Source organism: Myripristis murdjan, chromosome 4 (assembly GCF_902150065.1).
Source record: "Myripristis murdjan chromosome 4, fMyrMur1.1, whole genome shotgun sequence".
NCBI lineage: Eukaryota > Metazoa > Chordata > Actinopteri > Holocentriformes > Holocentridae > Myripristis > Myripristis murdjan.
Window position 1 is genome coordinate 12004718 of NC_043983.1, and position 17984 is coordinate 12022701.

The 17984-nt window shown below is 42.0% G+C and overlaps 3 protein-coding genes across 3 annotated transcripts in view; 2 read left to right on the forward strand and 1 right to left on the reverse strand.

Annotated features, from left to right (window-relative positions):
* The window catches only part of zfr2 (zinc finger RNA binding protein 2), a 38999-nt gene extending 36145 nt beyond the window's left edge, over positions 1 to 2854 (reverse strand). The window contains exon 1 of the mRNA XM_030049051.1: positions 2849 to 2854. The gene's annotated coding sequence lies outside the window, so the exon portion shown is untranslated. The remainder of the gene's footprint in view (positions 1 to 2848) is intronic.
* A 66-nt stretch (positions 2855 to 2920) lies between these two features.
* mibp (muscle-specific beta 1 integrin binding protein) lies at positions 2921 to 7285 on the forward strand. The gene is made up of 8 exons (XM_030049056.1): positions 2921 to 3137; positions 3830 to 3920; positions 4590 to 4638; positions 4997 to 5171; positions 5946 to 6017; positions 6235 to 6341; positions 6548 to 6633; positions 6985 to 7285. Exons 1-7 carry the CDS (start codon positions 3112 to 3114, stop codon positions 6631 to 6633), a joined length of 606 nt encoding a protein of 201 aa, XP_029904916.1. The 5' UTR covers positions 2921 to 3111; the 3' UTR covers positions 6985 to 7285.
* A 6551-nt stretch (positions 7286 to 13836) lies between these two features.
* Positions 13837 to 17368, forward strand: loxl5a (lysyl oxidase-like 5a). The gene is made up of 7 exons (XM_030049705.1): positions 13837 to 14833; positions 14987 to 15095; positions 16213 to 16350; positions 16435 to 16591; positions 16784 to 16879; positions 17125 to 17240; positions 17362 to 17368. Exons 1-7 carry the CDS (start codon positions 13837 to 13839, stop codon positions 17366 to 17368), a joined length of 1620 nt encoding a protein of 539 aa, XP_029905565.1.
* The last annotated feature ends 616 nt before the right edge of the window (positions 17369 to 17984 follow it).

The window sequence follows — 17984 nt, forward strand, 5'->3', positions numbered from 1 at the left end:
TCTAAATAAATTGTTCCAACCAAGTCCATCAATGTCGCAGTTCTCATTACTTCCTCCATATTCACACATGATATAACATTCTTTCTAGTCTTTCAGTCCAGTTGCATGATTCAGATTCGTCATATAAAGGCCTACACTGCAAAAACTCAAAATCTTACCAAGATTATTTATCTTATTTCAAGTCAAAAATGTCTTATTTCTAGTCAAAATATCTCATTACACTTAAAATAAGACATGATCACCTCAGAAGTAACTTGTTTTTAGACAACTGTCTCTTGTTTCAGGTGAAAATTTGCTTGTTTCATTGGCAAAATTTGCCAGTGGAAAAAGTGAAAATTCACTTGAAATAAGCGAAAATTAGCTAGAAACAAGAAACAAATTTTGCCAATGAAACAAGCAAATTTTCACTTGTTTCAAGCAAATTTTCACCTGAAACAAGAGACAATTGTCTAAAAACAAGTTACTGCTGAGGTGATCATGTCTTATTTTAAGTGTAATGAGATATTTTGACTAGGAATAAGACATTTTTGACTTGAAATAAGACAAATAATCTTGGTAAGATTTTGCGTTTTTGCAGTGTATGTACCCCATAAAATTTGCACTTTTATTGAACTATAATGTAGCAAGTACAAAAAAGTGCTAAACACAAAAAGGTTAATTCACTGACTGAATCAGGCTGTGAGAATAATAGACTTTGTAGAGCAGTGTGATCAACAATAATCCTACAAACACTGTTTATGCACTGCACTTGCACTGTTGTTCTTGTTCAGCCACAAAGCTCCTGTAAATTCTGGCGTTTCCCAACAAATGTTTTCGGCTTGGCAAGGATCAAAAGGAAGGCAGGGAATAGTGCGACTCTGACGCCTCTGTAACGGTAATATCACCCCTTTGTCACGAGTCCCCCAAATACTCCCCTCTCCCTCAACTCCTGACTGTTACGTCAGCTGTCACACCCACACATGCACGCTTGCACACATGTACACAAAGATAACTGTGTGCAGCATACACACACAGACAGAGAGAAAGAAAGAAAGAAAAAAGACAGATAGAAGAGTGAAAGAGAGTAAATACTGTCCAGTCATGAACAAACTGAAAAGCAACCTGACAGGAGGTCATTTACCTCAAGGCAGTTATATATAACTCAGAAGGAACACTTTCACTGTGAGCTCAACTTCAGTTTTTTCATGCTTTTCATGGAGCACTTTCTCTAAAAATACTCACTTGGATCCTGATGTCCATAATGGAAACTGTGCCAGCCGGGACAGTGACTGCAGAGAATATGGGCCCAGTGTGCATCGCTCTGCCTCACGTGTGACCAGCTGACCTCTGTCCTCATTAAAGTGTGCATCTTCAAATATGTGCCACACATTAAATGTGCGGCCTTGCCCTCACGCCCTTGAGACGCATGAGAGCTTATCTGGGATGTGAGCCGAGCGAACAAGAACCTGTCCTTTAAGCTCTGCAGTAGCTGTAGTTTAGGGACGACTCAGTTATGACTCTGAAAAAGCCGGTGTTGTTCTCAGTGGGTTTGATTGAACCCAGTTCAGCCAAAGGCAAGGCTGGACACAAGACTGCCTGGGTGGGTTTTAAAACTAGGCCTACTGCTGTCATGTTTGTGGGCTGCAACATTTGGGCAGGTTTAAAAGAACTGTATATTCACAGAAAGTAGCAAAGGGTTGGTTTCTTTATTTATTTCTTAACACTCTTCAATGTGTGCGTCCTGTACACTGAAAAGATACATAGTGTCTAGTAAGAGAAATGTTTTATTTATGTTTTTATTGATTAGCACAATATCATACAAAAAAGGAAACTAATTAAGATAAACTGTGCAGGTAAGAATCGAAACCCCTTAAGGCTTACAAAGGTATCTCACCTGTAAGACAAGCGAGAAAAAAGTAAAAAGAAAAAAGAAGTTCAATGACAAAATAAGTGACAGTAAATCCAAGTCCTAACATATAAAAAAGAAAACAATAATAAGTTCAGTAGTAGATAGATTGTCCATACATTGATAATAGTAGACTACACACACCTCTGAACAATAGAAGAGAGAAATATAAAGTGGATCAATAGAAAGAATATAAGAAAAACAGAAAAACCTTCCTGTACCCTATAAGACTGATAAAAAACTAAAATATACAAAAATATATCTATAGAACACCTATAGACCTCACCTTTGAACCTTTGCATAGACTATTAGTAAGATGAAATACATTTGCAAAGTATCTACAGAATAGAATATGTAAATATAGAATAGATGTATAATCATACTGAATATTTTTAATATCATTTCCATGTGGCAGTCCCTGATGCCCGGCACTGGGTGGCTGAGACTGTCAGACTTGTGGAAAACTTTTTATTTTAAATAATAATAATAATAATAACTATATAGCCTATAAATCAGCTCATAAATATATAAATAATACAGCACTCTTACAATCATGTAGACAACTATGTAAACTATGACAACTATGTTTTACTCACTTTTCTTTATTTTCTACATGTTTAATAATTATTTTGATTGCGTAAACTGTAGTAGGGACTACATTAGATAGTGTTTTTCTCCCATGGAGGCCTTCCTATAACACGAACAGTAAAGGACGCATCCATGAACTGTGATCTAATGTTGTCCATCAGTTTATCGACAGGGACCGGCATGCCTCGGTTATTCTTACCCACGGAGCTCACCGGCGGTACTTTTCCACGCTGTGTTACGTTTCCACACTGATCAATGGAGCAGCCGCGCAGGCGCTGTGATGGACAGGACAGGTGCTCCTCTGCACTTCCACAGGGTGGAAATAGCAGCGGACTGACAGACCGGTCGCGGCTGGAGCGGCACGCAGCACGTAACTGGGAAGAGCACGTTTGACCACGAGGACGTACGTGTGTGTGACGCAGGCCGAGCCCAGCTGGATATAAACCCGGCCAGCCCCCCAGCTCATCAATGGAGCAGTAGGAGAGAAGCAGGAGTCTCTGGAAGAGTGAAAAACAGCTATTTCATAAATTTAAAGGCTTTGTGTCGTTTTGCCTGGACTTTTATTTCTAACTCCCCTGAGAAAAAAAGCTTTTATCGGTTCTTCAGCTGAAGAGAAGCGCTCTCAACAAGTGAAGAAGATGAAATACATCATAGGAATTGGCGGGTAAGTGCTCCTCTAAGTCAAATATAAAACAACTCAGTATCACAACATTTTGATACGTTTGCAGCGGTTTGGCTTGCTTACTGTTTTAAAAGTAACTAGCTGACCGTAGCGTCGTGGTGCTAAACGAGGAAAAACAGTAACTTCTTGTTTTGTTGACGCTCACATGTAAACACGTGGTGGCTTTGTTTATGGTCACAATTACCATGTTATTCCTGTTAAAATAAATGTAACTAGTCACTTTTCGTAGATATATTTTTGGCCATGTGAGTTATAGCGGCTGCCGGTCTGGAAGCAGCTGATCAAGTGTTTTTCCTTTTTTTTTATCCATGTCCGGTGTTGGTTTGTTGACAGAATCGAGCGGGACATTTGAAATTTCAGCGCCAGACTTCGGACTCCCTCCTCTTCAAAAGTGGAGGGAGTCTGTGTCTGTTTTGACTTTAAATTGTAGATTCACTTTAAAGTAACTTATCCTTTGTTTGTGGAGTTGGTAGCAACTTTGTGAAATTATTTACAGAACGAAACCACGTTCAGCTTTTTTATTTTTGCTTATTTTGTGTTAAGCCCCAAACAATAATGCAGCTTTCTACATTTTTAAATTGTTTCAGCTATAGTCAAAACATTACAGTAAGAACAGACAAATTAACCCACTGACAGTGTGTGTTTCATTACTTTTTTGCCTCTTTTCTCCTCAGAGTCACTAATGGTGGTAAAACCACTCTGACAAATAAGCTGATCAAGGCTTTGCCCAACTGTTGTGTTGTGCACCAGGATGACTTTTTCAAGGTAAGTCTTAGCAAACTGGTCATAAATTGTTTGTGTTTTTTGTTTGTTTGTTTGTTTTTGTTTTTGTTTTTTGTTTTTTGTTTGTTTGGGTTTTTTTTGTTTGTTTGTTTTTAAGTTTCCCTCCTTTTTGTTTGCATGGACATTGCATGTAAGCAAGGGTAATGGCTACAAGGAGTAGCTCCCAACCCCCATTCTTTCTCATTTTCACCTCCATTTTATTGCAAATGACCTTCACCTCTATGCATAGTTCTGTCTGTACCTTGCTGTCACTCTTTACCCCATCATGGGGGTTGTGTGTTTTCACATGAGCTCTGCTTGCTGCCTTGCTGTTTTAAGCAACTGTGTCATATACAGATTTAAGGATAAGACATGGATCAATTTCCTATGCATTACTTAAGCACTTCTTGAGATTTCTAACATCACCAGAAACATCTTTTTGTACCGTTATTGGCATGTTGAAGCACAACAAGCATAACATTCTCTTTTTTTTTCTGCTCTATTTTGGCATTGCACTTTCTAACTTGCATGCAGCTCTTGAGGCATACTCTTTCCTTCTTGGCTCTGTGCACGCATTTGTTTTCTTGTTGTTCTGGCATGTGAATGGGATCTGCAAGTGTTCAGATCGCTGTGAGGTTGCAGCAGTGTTTTTATTGGTGACTGTTATTTCAGAAACCCGATCAGATAGAAGTCGGGGAGGACGGCTTTAGACAGTGGGATGGTAAGACCTGGATTTCATCATAGGAGACTGCCAATGAGTCATTGTTTTCTTCATATTCACATAACTGGCCCTTTAGTGTAATATAGTATTCCCTTAAGACTACACACACACCATAGCCTTTTTTAATTTCACATACACACACTCCACATTGATATTACCCTTACAAACCCTTTGTGACTTAAAGCATAACACAAAATACATTTCCCATTTCTGGCCTGTGTCTGTATCTTCTGAGTTATTTTCTGTTTCTCTCTCTCTCCCTGCCTTCCCTGTATACTCTTTTCTCTGTCTCACTTTCCCCCCTCCGTCCTGCACCTCTCCCTTTCTATCATCCTGCTCTCTATCACCACTGCTCTAGTGATCACAGCTCTGGACATGGAGGCCATGACCAACACGATAAAAGGCTGGATCGAGAACCCAGTCAAGTTTGCTCGTTCCCATGGCGTCAACGTGGCTCCTGTGTCCGACGTGGCCGACTCTGATGAGCAGATCCACATCCTGATCGTTGAGGGCTTCCTGCTCTACAACTACCTGTAAGTTGGCTGGGTTCGCCGTGATGTGCCAGTTTTCTGAGTTGTATATCTCCTGGCTGGCTGTCCACTTGTTTGAAATGTATACCTTGCATTTGCACTGTCCTGGTTGCCGTACACATTCCTTCGTATCGGATCACCAATGGCTGACTTGAATCATGCCGGTCATCATCAGCGAGCTGTACTTTGCTGCCCTAATTTCCTAAACATCAACATAATTACTTGGATCTGTTTTGGTAAAGACAAGCTAAAAAAGGATTTATAGGTCAGTTGCAGCACAAGTGCATGAACAGGACTTAATTATCCAAAGTAGGAAAATTTATACCTATTTTGCAAATGTGTATGTATAATGTAAGTTTTAGTTCTAAAACCATTTATCTCAAGCAATTATGGTAATAGGACTACACTGTCTTTTTCTGACTGCATTCTCAGAAATTTATGACTCCCAAGAGTAAATAGTCACATGCCACTCTCACATGCTTACTGCTGATACATAAACAAGGATCCCGCAGTCGGCTGCGCTGTAGTAGGCGGCTCTGAGTGGCTCCTGCAGTCTGAGATAAGAGTTTCAGCTGAAAGAGGCTCGCTGCGCTTTCCTAAAAACAGTTAGGTGATCCACGCCCTATCTGCCTGTAAGGGTTTGGTGTTACACAAGCTATTCAGAGATATTGTGACTTTGTGAGGACCTGCACAGCTAAGCCCCTGACTGTAGCTGATGTGGAGCGCTTTACGTACAAATGACAAGCTTGTTGTTGACCTTTTGCGTTTTCCCTCTAGGCCCCTAATGGACGTGTTCAACAAGTGTTACTACATCTCCATTCCTTACGAGGAGTGCAAGAGGAGGAGAAGGTGAGGACAACAAGAGTGTATTCAAACACCCTGTCAGTGCTAATGTTTTCAAACCATAATTGCTCACATAGTGATATCAGTTGTTTACTACTTTCATATCAATAAATGATGGGAGGGGCTTGGCAGAGCAGTGAAATCATCAATACTGGGATATTATCATATCAAGAGTGATGGGTGTAATTCACAAGTTCTCTAATTGGGTGTTTCTGATTTTCAGTACGAGACAATACACCGTCCCAGACCCTCCCGGCCTGTTCGATGGTCATGTCTGGCCCATGTACCTGAAGCACAGGAGAGAGATGGAGGAAACCGGTTTGCATATTGGTAAGTTGCAACAGGGTTAAGTATATAAATGTACAGGTATACACGTGTATTTGTACAGTTGGTTTCCTTCAGGGTCCAGGCATCCTTATTTCATTTTTATTTGTATTTATGAAATTTGTGTCATTATTCAGGAAACTGATTCAGATGATAATTAAATTTTTTTAAATTGAAGATGCTTTCTGATTAATACCTTTTGTATGTTACAGACTATCTCGACGGTTTGAAATCAAAAGAGGAGATGTACAACCAGGTGTATGAAGACATCCAGAACACACTGCTCAATCGTTTATAGGTGAGAAGGCTGGACTCCTGCAGTTTCCACTCAGCCCTATGCTCAATGAATATTGACCTTGTTTATAAGTGCTCCTGCACATGCATGGGAAAGCAAACTTGCTGTAATTGGAGTGTCATTTCATTTCATATATTGCAATAATGCAGTAAAGAATAATCCTCCACTAACTAATATATTGCCTTGGTACTACCAGCATAAATTGTACTGAACCCCAACCAAAGCTTTGACTCAAGAAACTCCTAGAATGTGTGGAATTTTCAAATAGAAAATGAGGAATGTTTCTGTAAGAAATTATTAAGATGTTAACTGGCTCAACCTTATCTGACAACATTTTTCTTTTTTCTCTTACAGCAGGAAGAGTCAAGAGTCTCCATCCCTGTATAGCATTGTAAATAGCACCAAGGATTCTTTTTTATGATGTTTTTTCTAATTTTATTCTTTTTTTGTAAATAGATTGAAACAGCATTAACTTATCATATTGTCTTTTTGTCATCTTCAGATGACCAGTGCTTGATTTTTCCTTTAGTGATTGTTGAATGGAAAATTGTTCTGTCAACTGTTGTGTTAAACCACTAACTATTTCTTGGACCATATACCTCTCAGTCTCATCCATCTACAAATAAATGCATTAATTGCTGTTAAGGAAACTGAACAAGCCTCACTCTTTTGTTCGTCTTGCATTATGTGACACATTTGCAAACATGAGTGTCTGGGTAGAAGCCAGGTTTAATCCAAGTGTCAGACTACAGTCACAAAAGTTTATGAATTTTGCTGAACTGAAAGACAAAAAGTCGTATCTTTTTATATTATTAAGCACCAATAATCGGTAATGAGTGGTTTGTAGTAGTATGGAGAGTGACTTTAATTGTCCTTTATGTCACGCAGTTCAGCCTTTTAGCATATGTACACACTGACTACATGGACTGTATGATAAACTTCAATATAGCTACTCATGTCTCGTAAATTTATGCAGCCCAGCCAGCAGCCAAATGGTCATAGTGGCTGTGTAAGTAGATAAAGTGTACAGCATGTGATCAAAGGGCAGTTTGTATTGTATTGTATCTATTAAGTTACCTTGTAATGCCATACCTTACTGCATGGGTTCTTAAACCTTTTCAACCCAGCATCAAACAAGGAATTTTAACTCATTCAGTGCAACATCTCCACTCATACCTTTAGAGGCTACCAGAGCCTATTTTTGTCCTGGGTTGTAGTTTGAGAAACGGGCAGTCAGGGTTTTATACAAGCCAGTTTCAACTGGACTCTGCTACACAATGTGTGACATGAGTAGGAAATAGAGCTACAGTTGTATAGCTTAACTAATTTCTCAACACTTGAATTAGTTTGTGGAAATAATCCATATGAACTGATTGTGAGGCTTACAGTTAAACTGGGAGCTATTTTGGCAACAGGGGAGGTGCTGTGCATTCAACAGCCCACCTCTGAACGCCTGAGTGGGTCACACATTAAACACAAGATTTAGACTGTTAGCATTGGATTTGCAGCACATGAGGCCCCAGGCACGTGTTTCTATCACCCAAGTTTCCCCATGTATAAATAGGCCTGAATAATTACTCATTTCCCTGAGGGGGATACCACATCCTGTCACAGAGGGGTCAATGTGAACTTCACTTAATCACATCAGTGCCAAATAAAGAATGGTCTGGCTGGTCTATATTTTATTTTACTCATCACTTCATCACTTGGTTTGTTTCAAAAACATGGGCATAAAGGTGATGAATAAATTTGCAAGAAATGACCTGAAAATTACAATTTCAGATCACAAAAACCCCCAGAACAAAATAAAGTGAATTTTGCTCAGCAGGTTTAATTCAACCTTTCAAAATGAGATTCAAAGAATTAACCCACATTTTAAGGCAAAATGAGTCCAGGCTTTCTCAGGACTGAACCACTGGCTCATTCACTGCGACCGTGTCGGTGTGTGTTGGGGTTAGCCTCCCCAGGAATGTGTGTGTGGAATGTGCTCAGTCAGAAGGCAGAAACGCGAGTGGGTCAGGGAGTCTCACTTGGGGAAACCTGAGGTGTCACACTGGCAGGCAGCTGGAGCTCCTCAGGACGCTGTCGATGTAGAGATGTAAAGGGGTTCATGAGATTCAGTCTGTCACAGTGCATTCAGCTGTGCAACTTAGAGTTTAGTTAATGATTAATTTCACAGCACATCTGTACATTTTGCCTTTCTATTCCTCTGCAACTAAACCTCCTTATGCGGTTATACAGTTAAGTCTCTGTTTGACATGAAAGCAGCTGTAGATACTTGCAGCTTGTCATGCCCACAACTTGTGTAATCTGGTGATAATGGAGTGAGAAGGTGATTGCTGTGACGGCCTGACAGGTGGACGTGCCGCTGAGCCAACCGCAGACTGGACTAAACCACACAGGCCTGGACTCTGAGTGCTAAAAATGACAGCAGTATGCTCACTGACAGTGGAAAAATGCACACAGGTGAATCAACCCACGAGGACAAACATCTGCTCAACACTGCACGTAATAGAGTCTACAGCCTCTGTGTGTTTGATCATTTCCAAAAACACAATGCTGATGAAACTGGCTCGCCCTCCTCCCATCAACCTCAGCACAAATCATAATTCTTTCCATACACACAAGGTGTATATACACACACGCAAACACCTGAACCAGTTAGCAGCACATTTGTTCTGGCTGCATGCGTGCGTGTCCCTGAATCTAATGCACGCACACACACACAGTATAGTCCGGAACAGTGGCTGCATTATTCCAAGCCGCTTTACAGTAAACTCTACATTGAAAGGTTAACCTTCGGGAAAACAAATCCTGTCTAGACATTTTTCCTGGATAAACCTGACCTCATTTCTTTCAGGATGGACCGTGTGGCCGGTGCACATACATCAGCACAGTGTACCGTTCTAAATAGGCCATATAGCAGGCACACGTGGCGCTGTCCAGGAGCAAGGTGAAACTGTGAGGGGAACATTAAGCACATAGGCTGTGTTCCTTTTTTATCATGTTACTGCTTCAGCTTGCATGCACGTGTAACATCCTGTTTACCTGTAGTCTATCTCTTAAATGCTGTGCTGGAATAATAGATGGCTTGTGGTTGGATTTCATCACCTGGTCACAATAACCTACTTGCAATATATGCAATAAATCAGCGCTACTGTGAAACACTGTGAAAAGGTGTTTACAGGGAAGTGTGGGAATCAGCACTGAACATTTTTCAGTGGTTTCTATCATAATCTGAAATTTGTTTTGTATTCACAGCCTATTCTCGATGTCTTTGTGCCTGTGTGTCATGAGGCTTTGAGGTTTATTACTTACATGGAAAAACTCTTCAGCTTGGAGGCTCGGGATGACTGCACTGTCCTGTCCACATATAAACTCTGTCATTGCGACATTTTATCCATAATGTCATCCAAGCAGTGCTTCCGTTTTTCCACACTTGTAGTCTTCCTTCCTATAGGTGAGAGGTGAATTTAACATTAAACAAAGGAGATTTTGTGTATTCTGCTTCCTCCTCACAAAACTCACATTAAACCAATTGAAAACAGAAACAGCTTGTTGGTAACTTTAAATCTGCTGTGGCTCATCTGTTTTCAACTCTTATTTGCTCTGGGACAATGGACCAAGCATGTCTGTTGTTTGCCAAGAACTCCCTGTTTCACATTCGTACTCTGGAAACCACCCAGTAGAGCACAGCCTCCTCACACTGATGCCTATATTTGCCACTGAGCAGGAGGTGGGGATCAGTGCCTTGCTCAAGGGCACCTAGGACAGCATTGCTGCGGAAGGAGAGAGTGATGATTCACTGATGAGTCTTTACTCAGTTTCCAGGAAATTCAACCTTCTGGACAAAAGCTTTTGGACAAAGCTTTTGTCCCTTTGGTCAAAGCCTCTTGCTAGTTAGGAGCAAATCACTGCTGTTTGAGAGCTCATGTTGAATATTTTGACTTTTTTGTATTTTGCTTTTGAACACCCTTATATGGCTGAAACTTTTTAATTAGTCTTCATGATGATTTCCTTAAAGTTAAAATAACTAAAATTAAACAATCGCCATTTCTAATATCATTGTTCATGGTTGTCAGATACAGTCCTTCCTTGGCAGGATTTTCTGCTATGTGCATGTGGGGCATTAAAGCCGGGGATTTAAATCATATGTGCCAGTAAGGGAGGGACGAAGGTGTGGCACCAGCTGGTGGCTGGGGGACCTTCAGTGCTGACGCAGTGGGAGACCACACAGCAGGCAGGAGGAATGACTCACATCCAGATCCAGCCAGCCTGAGCCAACTAGACCTGGCCAGTATGGCCCCCATTGTCTCTCTCGGACACACACACACACACACACACACACACACACACTTCCATTCGCCTGTTTCTCACTCTCACCTATGGATATGTACACTCAAACACATTGCTGAGAGGCTCTGAGTGCTCACCAGGGTGTGTGAGTATATTTAGCAGGGATTCTTGCAGTGTCGGGGGAGCAGGAGATATGGATGTTTTTTATGAAGACTGACCCCTTCTAATCTGCAGCATGATGGCTGTCATGCTTCCCATACCCTCGGGACTGGCACCTCGCTAGTAGCTACCGGCCAATCCACACGTCGCAGCAGCTTCCAAATACTGCAGTGGGGGCCAAATGGGAGCAATGCAAGGGAAAGGTCACTCACCCACTTCATGTCAGTCTACAACCTCTTCATCATATGTTTCATAAGTGGGCATAGAGGCTGGCAGATAAAAAGCCTGTAGCTGTCACTATCATCCTTTGGCAAAAGTAGTTTCCTATTTATTCTGCTATTTATTTGCAAGGTTCCCAAGGGCTTTGAAAGCCTTTGAAAGACTGAAAATTTGGGTATAATAAAATAAGGCATCAAAGGGTTTTGAAAATGAATGGATGTCCTTAAAAGTGTTTTATTCTTCTGTAAAATATAGCACTGATGTCCATCAGCAATTATAAAATGAAGTCTATCTTGACCCAAGAAGCTCACAAGTAAAAAAAAAAAAAAAAAAAAAAGTGATGCATACGTTTTTTCAATGTGATGTTTTATGCCAAAATATGAATCTGTGAATATGCCAAATGATACCTTGAAAGTCATTGAAAGGCCTTGAATTTGCAGGGAATCCAAGTCCGTGTTATGTACTGCCATTACTAAACAACCAGGGACAGTTCATCCATGCAATATTTTCATGTTACTATTTAATTAGTATTAACTACATGATGGTAATTCCGGAGTATGTGACATACAGAACAGATGCTCGTACAGCCCAACAGCACAAAACCCACATGTAAGACATACTGTTAAAATACTGCATGCTGAACTGGCTGAAAGCCAAGTAGAGCAGATCCTCTGAGACTATCTGCCCTGTAACAAACTGAATGGTGGCAAGTGGCCCTGGTGTTATGTCACATATACTTTATCTCACACAGCAAGTCAGACACGGATTATTTACACTGCCTTACATAATTGTCTATGAACTGGAAATGTATACATACACCAAGGCCTCTAAGTTAGACACTCAGGAGGCTAGACTTGCCTGGAGAGACAGACAAATTACACTGGAAATGTTCTGCTTCTTATTTTTAAATTGTGTTAAAAATTATTTTAAAACGTTTCTGTGTTTTGATTTGATGTTTTAATTTAAGACAATTGTAAATTCTGAATGAATTTAACATTAATTGTGCCCTGCATTACAATCAAAATAGGTCAGTGGGTTAGATGAACAAAAAATTGGTTTGAACAGAAGTAGGACGTTGGTCTTGGGGCCACACTACTAACAGTACAGTAGCTACAGTAGTTTGGGCTTTATCTTTACCCATGTTCACCGGCGCTGCGGACCCCCTCAGACACATGAGCCGTGACGTGGTGAAAGACCACGGGATCGCAACCCATGCAAAAGTCACGAGATTTTTCAAGTCAGATAAAAATAGTTGCGAGTCGCGCAGCACCTGTGGCACCTCCTAATATGGACAGAAACTTGGCGACGGGTCGTAAAGCAAATGTAGTTTTCCTGGATTATGCACAGGTAGGCCAGATCAGACCAGATCTAGGACCAGTCTTCAGACAGCCCCTGGTGACGGAGGTCTGTCACCAGCATTTAGTAGAGGGCTGGCCCCAGATCAGAGATCAGATCAAAGGCACTTAATGTCAACAGATGCTATGATGCACTTGCCTCTGGCTTTTTGTGAGGGTCGACTGCCATCATGTGGCAAAGAGGTTGGCCTGGTCAAAGCGTTTTGTCCCAGGACGCACTTTTTGTGCAACCTGCTGAAAAAAAAGACTAAAAGCGATGCACAAAGAATGACTGAAACGTCTGTCATAGATCTTTTCATTGTGCCAGCCTCCAGTGATGACAAGCTTTGCTGAAGTTAAACTATTTCCCAGTTCTTCCCACTTTGGGAGGAACTGCTCTGACTGGTCGTCCTATAAAATATACCTTTTATCTTAATAGAGGTGACAGTGTGGTATATGGGATCATAGCTATACTGTACAATCTAGTATCCACCAATCTGAATATGGGTTATTTTGGAGGGACGTTAAGGCGCAAAGAGTGCACTTTCACTGGTCCATTCCCGTTCATATGGGCATAACTCAGTGGCCACGCTCAAGTGCGCCACCAGTCGGCACATCCTTGAGTTATTTCAGTTTTGTTCAATTCAATTTCTATTATGAGACAGGCGTGTTTCTGTTGATTGGTTTGCAAAGTAGCCTACTGTATAAAAACCATCGGGATTATGATCAGTATCGTGTTGAATTCACCAAGTCTGTGCGTCATGGCGCTCATGGTTTCAGCTTAAAATTCATTCATGTAAGTGAATTCCACTCTTTACACACCTAGAGAATATTCTCGGACTACTAAAAATTAGGCTGCGCGCAAAAATGGAAACACGTAACAAATTATGAAAACCATCCAACAGCGGTGAAATAGTTAAACTGAGTCATTTTAAAGGAAAACGAAAAAAATCCTCTTCTGTGTATGGGAGGAAAGGTTCATTTTCTGAGAGTATGGGCTCACATTACAAACACCTCAAGAGGTGTCGCCCAAATACTCACTATGGCGATGCTGTGCGCAACTGCGTGACGGAATCAAGTGTGTACAAAACACCACCTGAAACATCACTCAAATTTCACACAAGTGTCAAAATCAAATGTATGTGGTTGATGTCTTAGTGCTGGAGCTCTTCCGATAGAGACAGTGAGACTGACAGACATGCAGAACTTTGTTTTTGTATTAATTTGCCTTCTTGATGCTCTAGTGCATTTAGGCACCGGTCAGCAGCATTTACGCGCACGTGCCGGACCATGGAGACACCGGATTCAGTGGGAGAATAATGGCCGGGTGTACAGTTTACTGAGCACCGGGACACAATATCGTCCACCTGAACAAGCGAGGAGACAGACACAGCTTTTCCTGACGGCGAAAAATCATTTTAACCGAGTTCAGCCCTCGGCTATGCTGAGCAGACCCTCCAGACCTGGAGCTGCAACTGTAAACGAGAGAGCCGGAGTTCACACTCAACTAAACGGTCGGGGTCAGGTGGATGTGGCGGTTCTTGGTGCCGACGCGGGTCAGTATTTGCTCACCACACTCCGACCCACCCCGGGCGCACGAAATCAGCCCCCGCCGCGCATGGCAACCCCTGGAGAGACTGCCGGTGCAGGGTTTCGTTCACACGGCCCCTCATCCAACGGGACGGCCCCCACTCTCAGCATCATTCAGGAGTTCTCTGGCAGCGGGGTCCCCAGAGGAGGACGGAGCCCGCCGGGGAATGATGCGCCGGGTCCGCTCCCACAAGCCCCCGCGTCACCGGTTAGATCACCAGACTTTACGCACAGCCGTGGCGCTCCTCGGCAATCTGAGAGCTCAGAGTTACTTCCCCGGTTACCCACCACATCTGGGTGGGTCAACATCATCGAAGAAGGTGGACGACGGACCCCGCAGCAGAACAATTTAGGGGACAGTCGCGGTGCGCTCAGAGCGGAGGCAAGTGTTTCCCCCACGGCACTGTCCAGTAATGCTGTGGAGACACATTTCCCTCGCCCAAGGCCTGAAGCGACACAGGCGGCGGGCAACACAGTCAGAGATGATGCTCGGAGTCCTGATCACAGGAACTCAGTTTTCTATAACATGTACCCGCCAGCTGGCAGGAACGGGGTCGTGCGCCTTCCACCAGGAACCGGCTATGGAACCAGGTTCTTCCACAATGGTAAGACAGAATGGGTCATTTTAAACCAAAGTCTATAAAATGCCGTTTGCATACAAGCATATGAATTCTACAAATGCACATCATCAATTCTGTCTTTTGAGCATCCATACCTTCACAGTCAGACTTAAATCGTGAATTCATTGTTTTCCGCAGGTCTCCCAGACCTGGTCCCTGACCCCTACTACATCCAAGCTGCCTCTTACATCCAGAGGGTGCAGATGTATGCGCTGCGCTGTGCTGCTGAGGAGAACTGCCTGTCCAGGTATGGCGACCAACCAGCAGAAACAAGATCAATAAATCAATTAATCAGCGTTTAATCAACATTTATGTGAAATCGGTTCAAATGAAGGATTTTCTTGATTTTTGAACTTGTCCTTGTGGTGTGACCATCCAGTGTGTAATGGAGGAAGTATTTCTAGGCTATTTATTGTGCCGAAAATGTCCATTCATTAAAATTTTTAAATAATACATAATTTAAAAAAAAAAAAAAGCCTGTAGCTAATCTTCCTGCAACCTACGGTCGCCACATTAGGATGTGTTTTGACTAGACATACTTGGTCCAGTCCCATTTGGAGTTATAACTGAGTGACAGAGCGTCTCCACACAAACCTGGCAACCCACCGAGATACTCTCCTCTGATCTGAGCAGCCACCCTGCCAAGTGAAATATGCTCTGAAATGAAAAACTACGGATTCCTGAGGTGGACATAAAAGCTGCTGAGGCGAAACCAAAAACCACCCCAGTCACTTCTAAATCATAATATCGTCAGCTGGTTAGTTTGGAGTGAAAAGAAGTCAGTGCATGATGAAATATGTAGAGAAGGCTGTGATATAACTGTGTCAGATACGGTGCCCAAACATAGAGGCAGCATAGTTTAAGAACACTCCTGTTGATGTTTACCTTAACATTGCTCTCTCACCAATGAGAGACTCACAAGATTCCTCCATTTTTTTTTATTTCTACCATGCCAGTCCCTGCACTAATGGGTTTAACTGTTACTATCATTTTAGTGAAGTCAAGTTTATTTTAGCCCTTTATCACAATACTATACTATGTATAAATACTACTCACCATATGCTATATTACATGTACCATACATACATGTTCTACATCTCTACATCCTATCATGTACTATGTGACACACACTCTTGTTCCAGTTCACCTAATTTGCATGTCTTCTGGTCTGAGGAGGAAACCGGAGCGCCAGGTAATTTCACTGATTACCTCACTTTCAAGCAGAGATGAGAAACTGATCAGTGAAATCACCTGGTAGAGTTTCTGGTCTGCAGACTCTCGGCTCAACATAGCACATGATCTTCTACCCCTGCTCTAGATAATGAAACTCTTCCCTGTTTTGATTTGCTCTCCCCCTCTTCCAGGTCTGCATATCGTCAGAGTGTGAGCGATCTGGACTACAGGGTTCTGCTCCGCTTCCCACAGCGAGTCAAGAACCAGGGAACAGCAGACTTCCTCCCAGTGAAGCCCAGACATGAGTGGGAATGGCACAGCTGTCACCAGTGAGTTCATGCCATTGCACACGCTCACCCTGCATACAGCCATATAATGAAGCAAATCCATTCAAACTGTTTCCATCTCCCCAGGCACTACCACAGCATGGAGGCCTTCAGTAACTACGACCTGCTGGACATCTCCACGGGGAGGAAGGTGGCCGAGGGACACAAGGCCAGCTTCTGTTTGGAGGATACCTCCTGCGACCCAGGAATACGTCGACGCTTCGCCTGCACCGCTCACACTCAGGTTGGTCTGTCTGGGCTATGATTTGTTTATTTTCCCATTGATTCATCAGTCTGTCAATTCATCCATCCACCCATCCATTAGAAAAAGAACTTCATGCATTTTCTTATGCTTAGAAAGTACATGCCTAGATCAGATGTGAGACCAGACTTTTTAAGAATTGCAAACATTTGTACATGCATGTGCTTTTGTCAGGGGCTCGGCCCAGGCTGCTATGATACATATCACGCCAACATCGACTGCCAGTGGATTGACATCACAGACGTGCCACCAGGAAACTACGTTCTCAAGGTGAGAGCATAGAAGTGCGTTAGAAGACAAATAAATTAAGCAGGGCATTCATGATGAACTAAAGCAAAATTCAGAAGAGATGCAGTGCATGTTCAGATGTCATTCAGCAGTAAATTTGACAGTCTATCCCTTAAGAATTGAATAAAACTGAATAGAGACGAATGAAAATGAACCGTACAGGCTCACAGAGCTGCATTGTCATTGTTCACATTCTCACCATCAGACCTCTAAATTCTTCCTCCCAGGTGACAGTGAATCCCTCTCAGCTGGTGCAGGAGTCAGATTTCTCCAACAACGAGGTGCGATGTGACATCAGGTACACAGGAACATACGTCCAGGCGAGGAACTGCAGGATTACACCGTAAGTCAAACACGGTGTGCTCCCTCTGCATTTTTCAATACTTTGTAATGGAATGTGTAACTGACAAAATATTCTGGTCTAAAGATCAGCTCCTCAGCGATGACTGTGTTTTGTTCCGCAGGAGCTAACCTGACAGAGGGGAATCATTCTCTACCATCCACCTGCCCTCACCAAGACACACAGGGCCAATGTATTACTGTTGCTGTTAATATAGATACTCTGTCTCCCAGCACTTTTACAGCAAGCCGCCTGCCTATCATCCTAAATCATTCCAGGCAATAGCATGGTATAGCTGCAGCCAGGTAGGTTAAATGTAAAGCTTTGAGTTATTTTATTTGTTATAGAGAATTTTTCTGTTTGTTGCAATATGCAACAGACTTGGGCAATATCTTTATAAAATATGTTACACACATAACATCGAAGGATTAAAGAATCCATTTCTATTTATTCATGTATATTGTATGGGTTGGTGCTTATTTTGAATAAAGCCAGTGTTGATGTTAACATTTTATTTCAATTGACCATAATAACCATTGAGCATTATGTGTTGAAATGAGCCATTCATGAGTACTGTTGCAATATTTAAAAAAAGAAAATCAAATATTTCCACGTATGCATTTCTGGTAGTATGACATGCATGATTTCCTGCATTATTTTGTACACTAGCCTTATACTGCTAAAACACATTGCAAGCAGCATGATAATGTACAGTCTATTATTTTGGTTACTAATGATGTTTGAAAG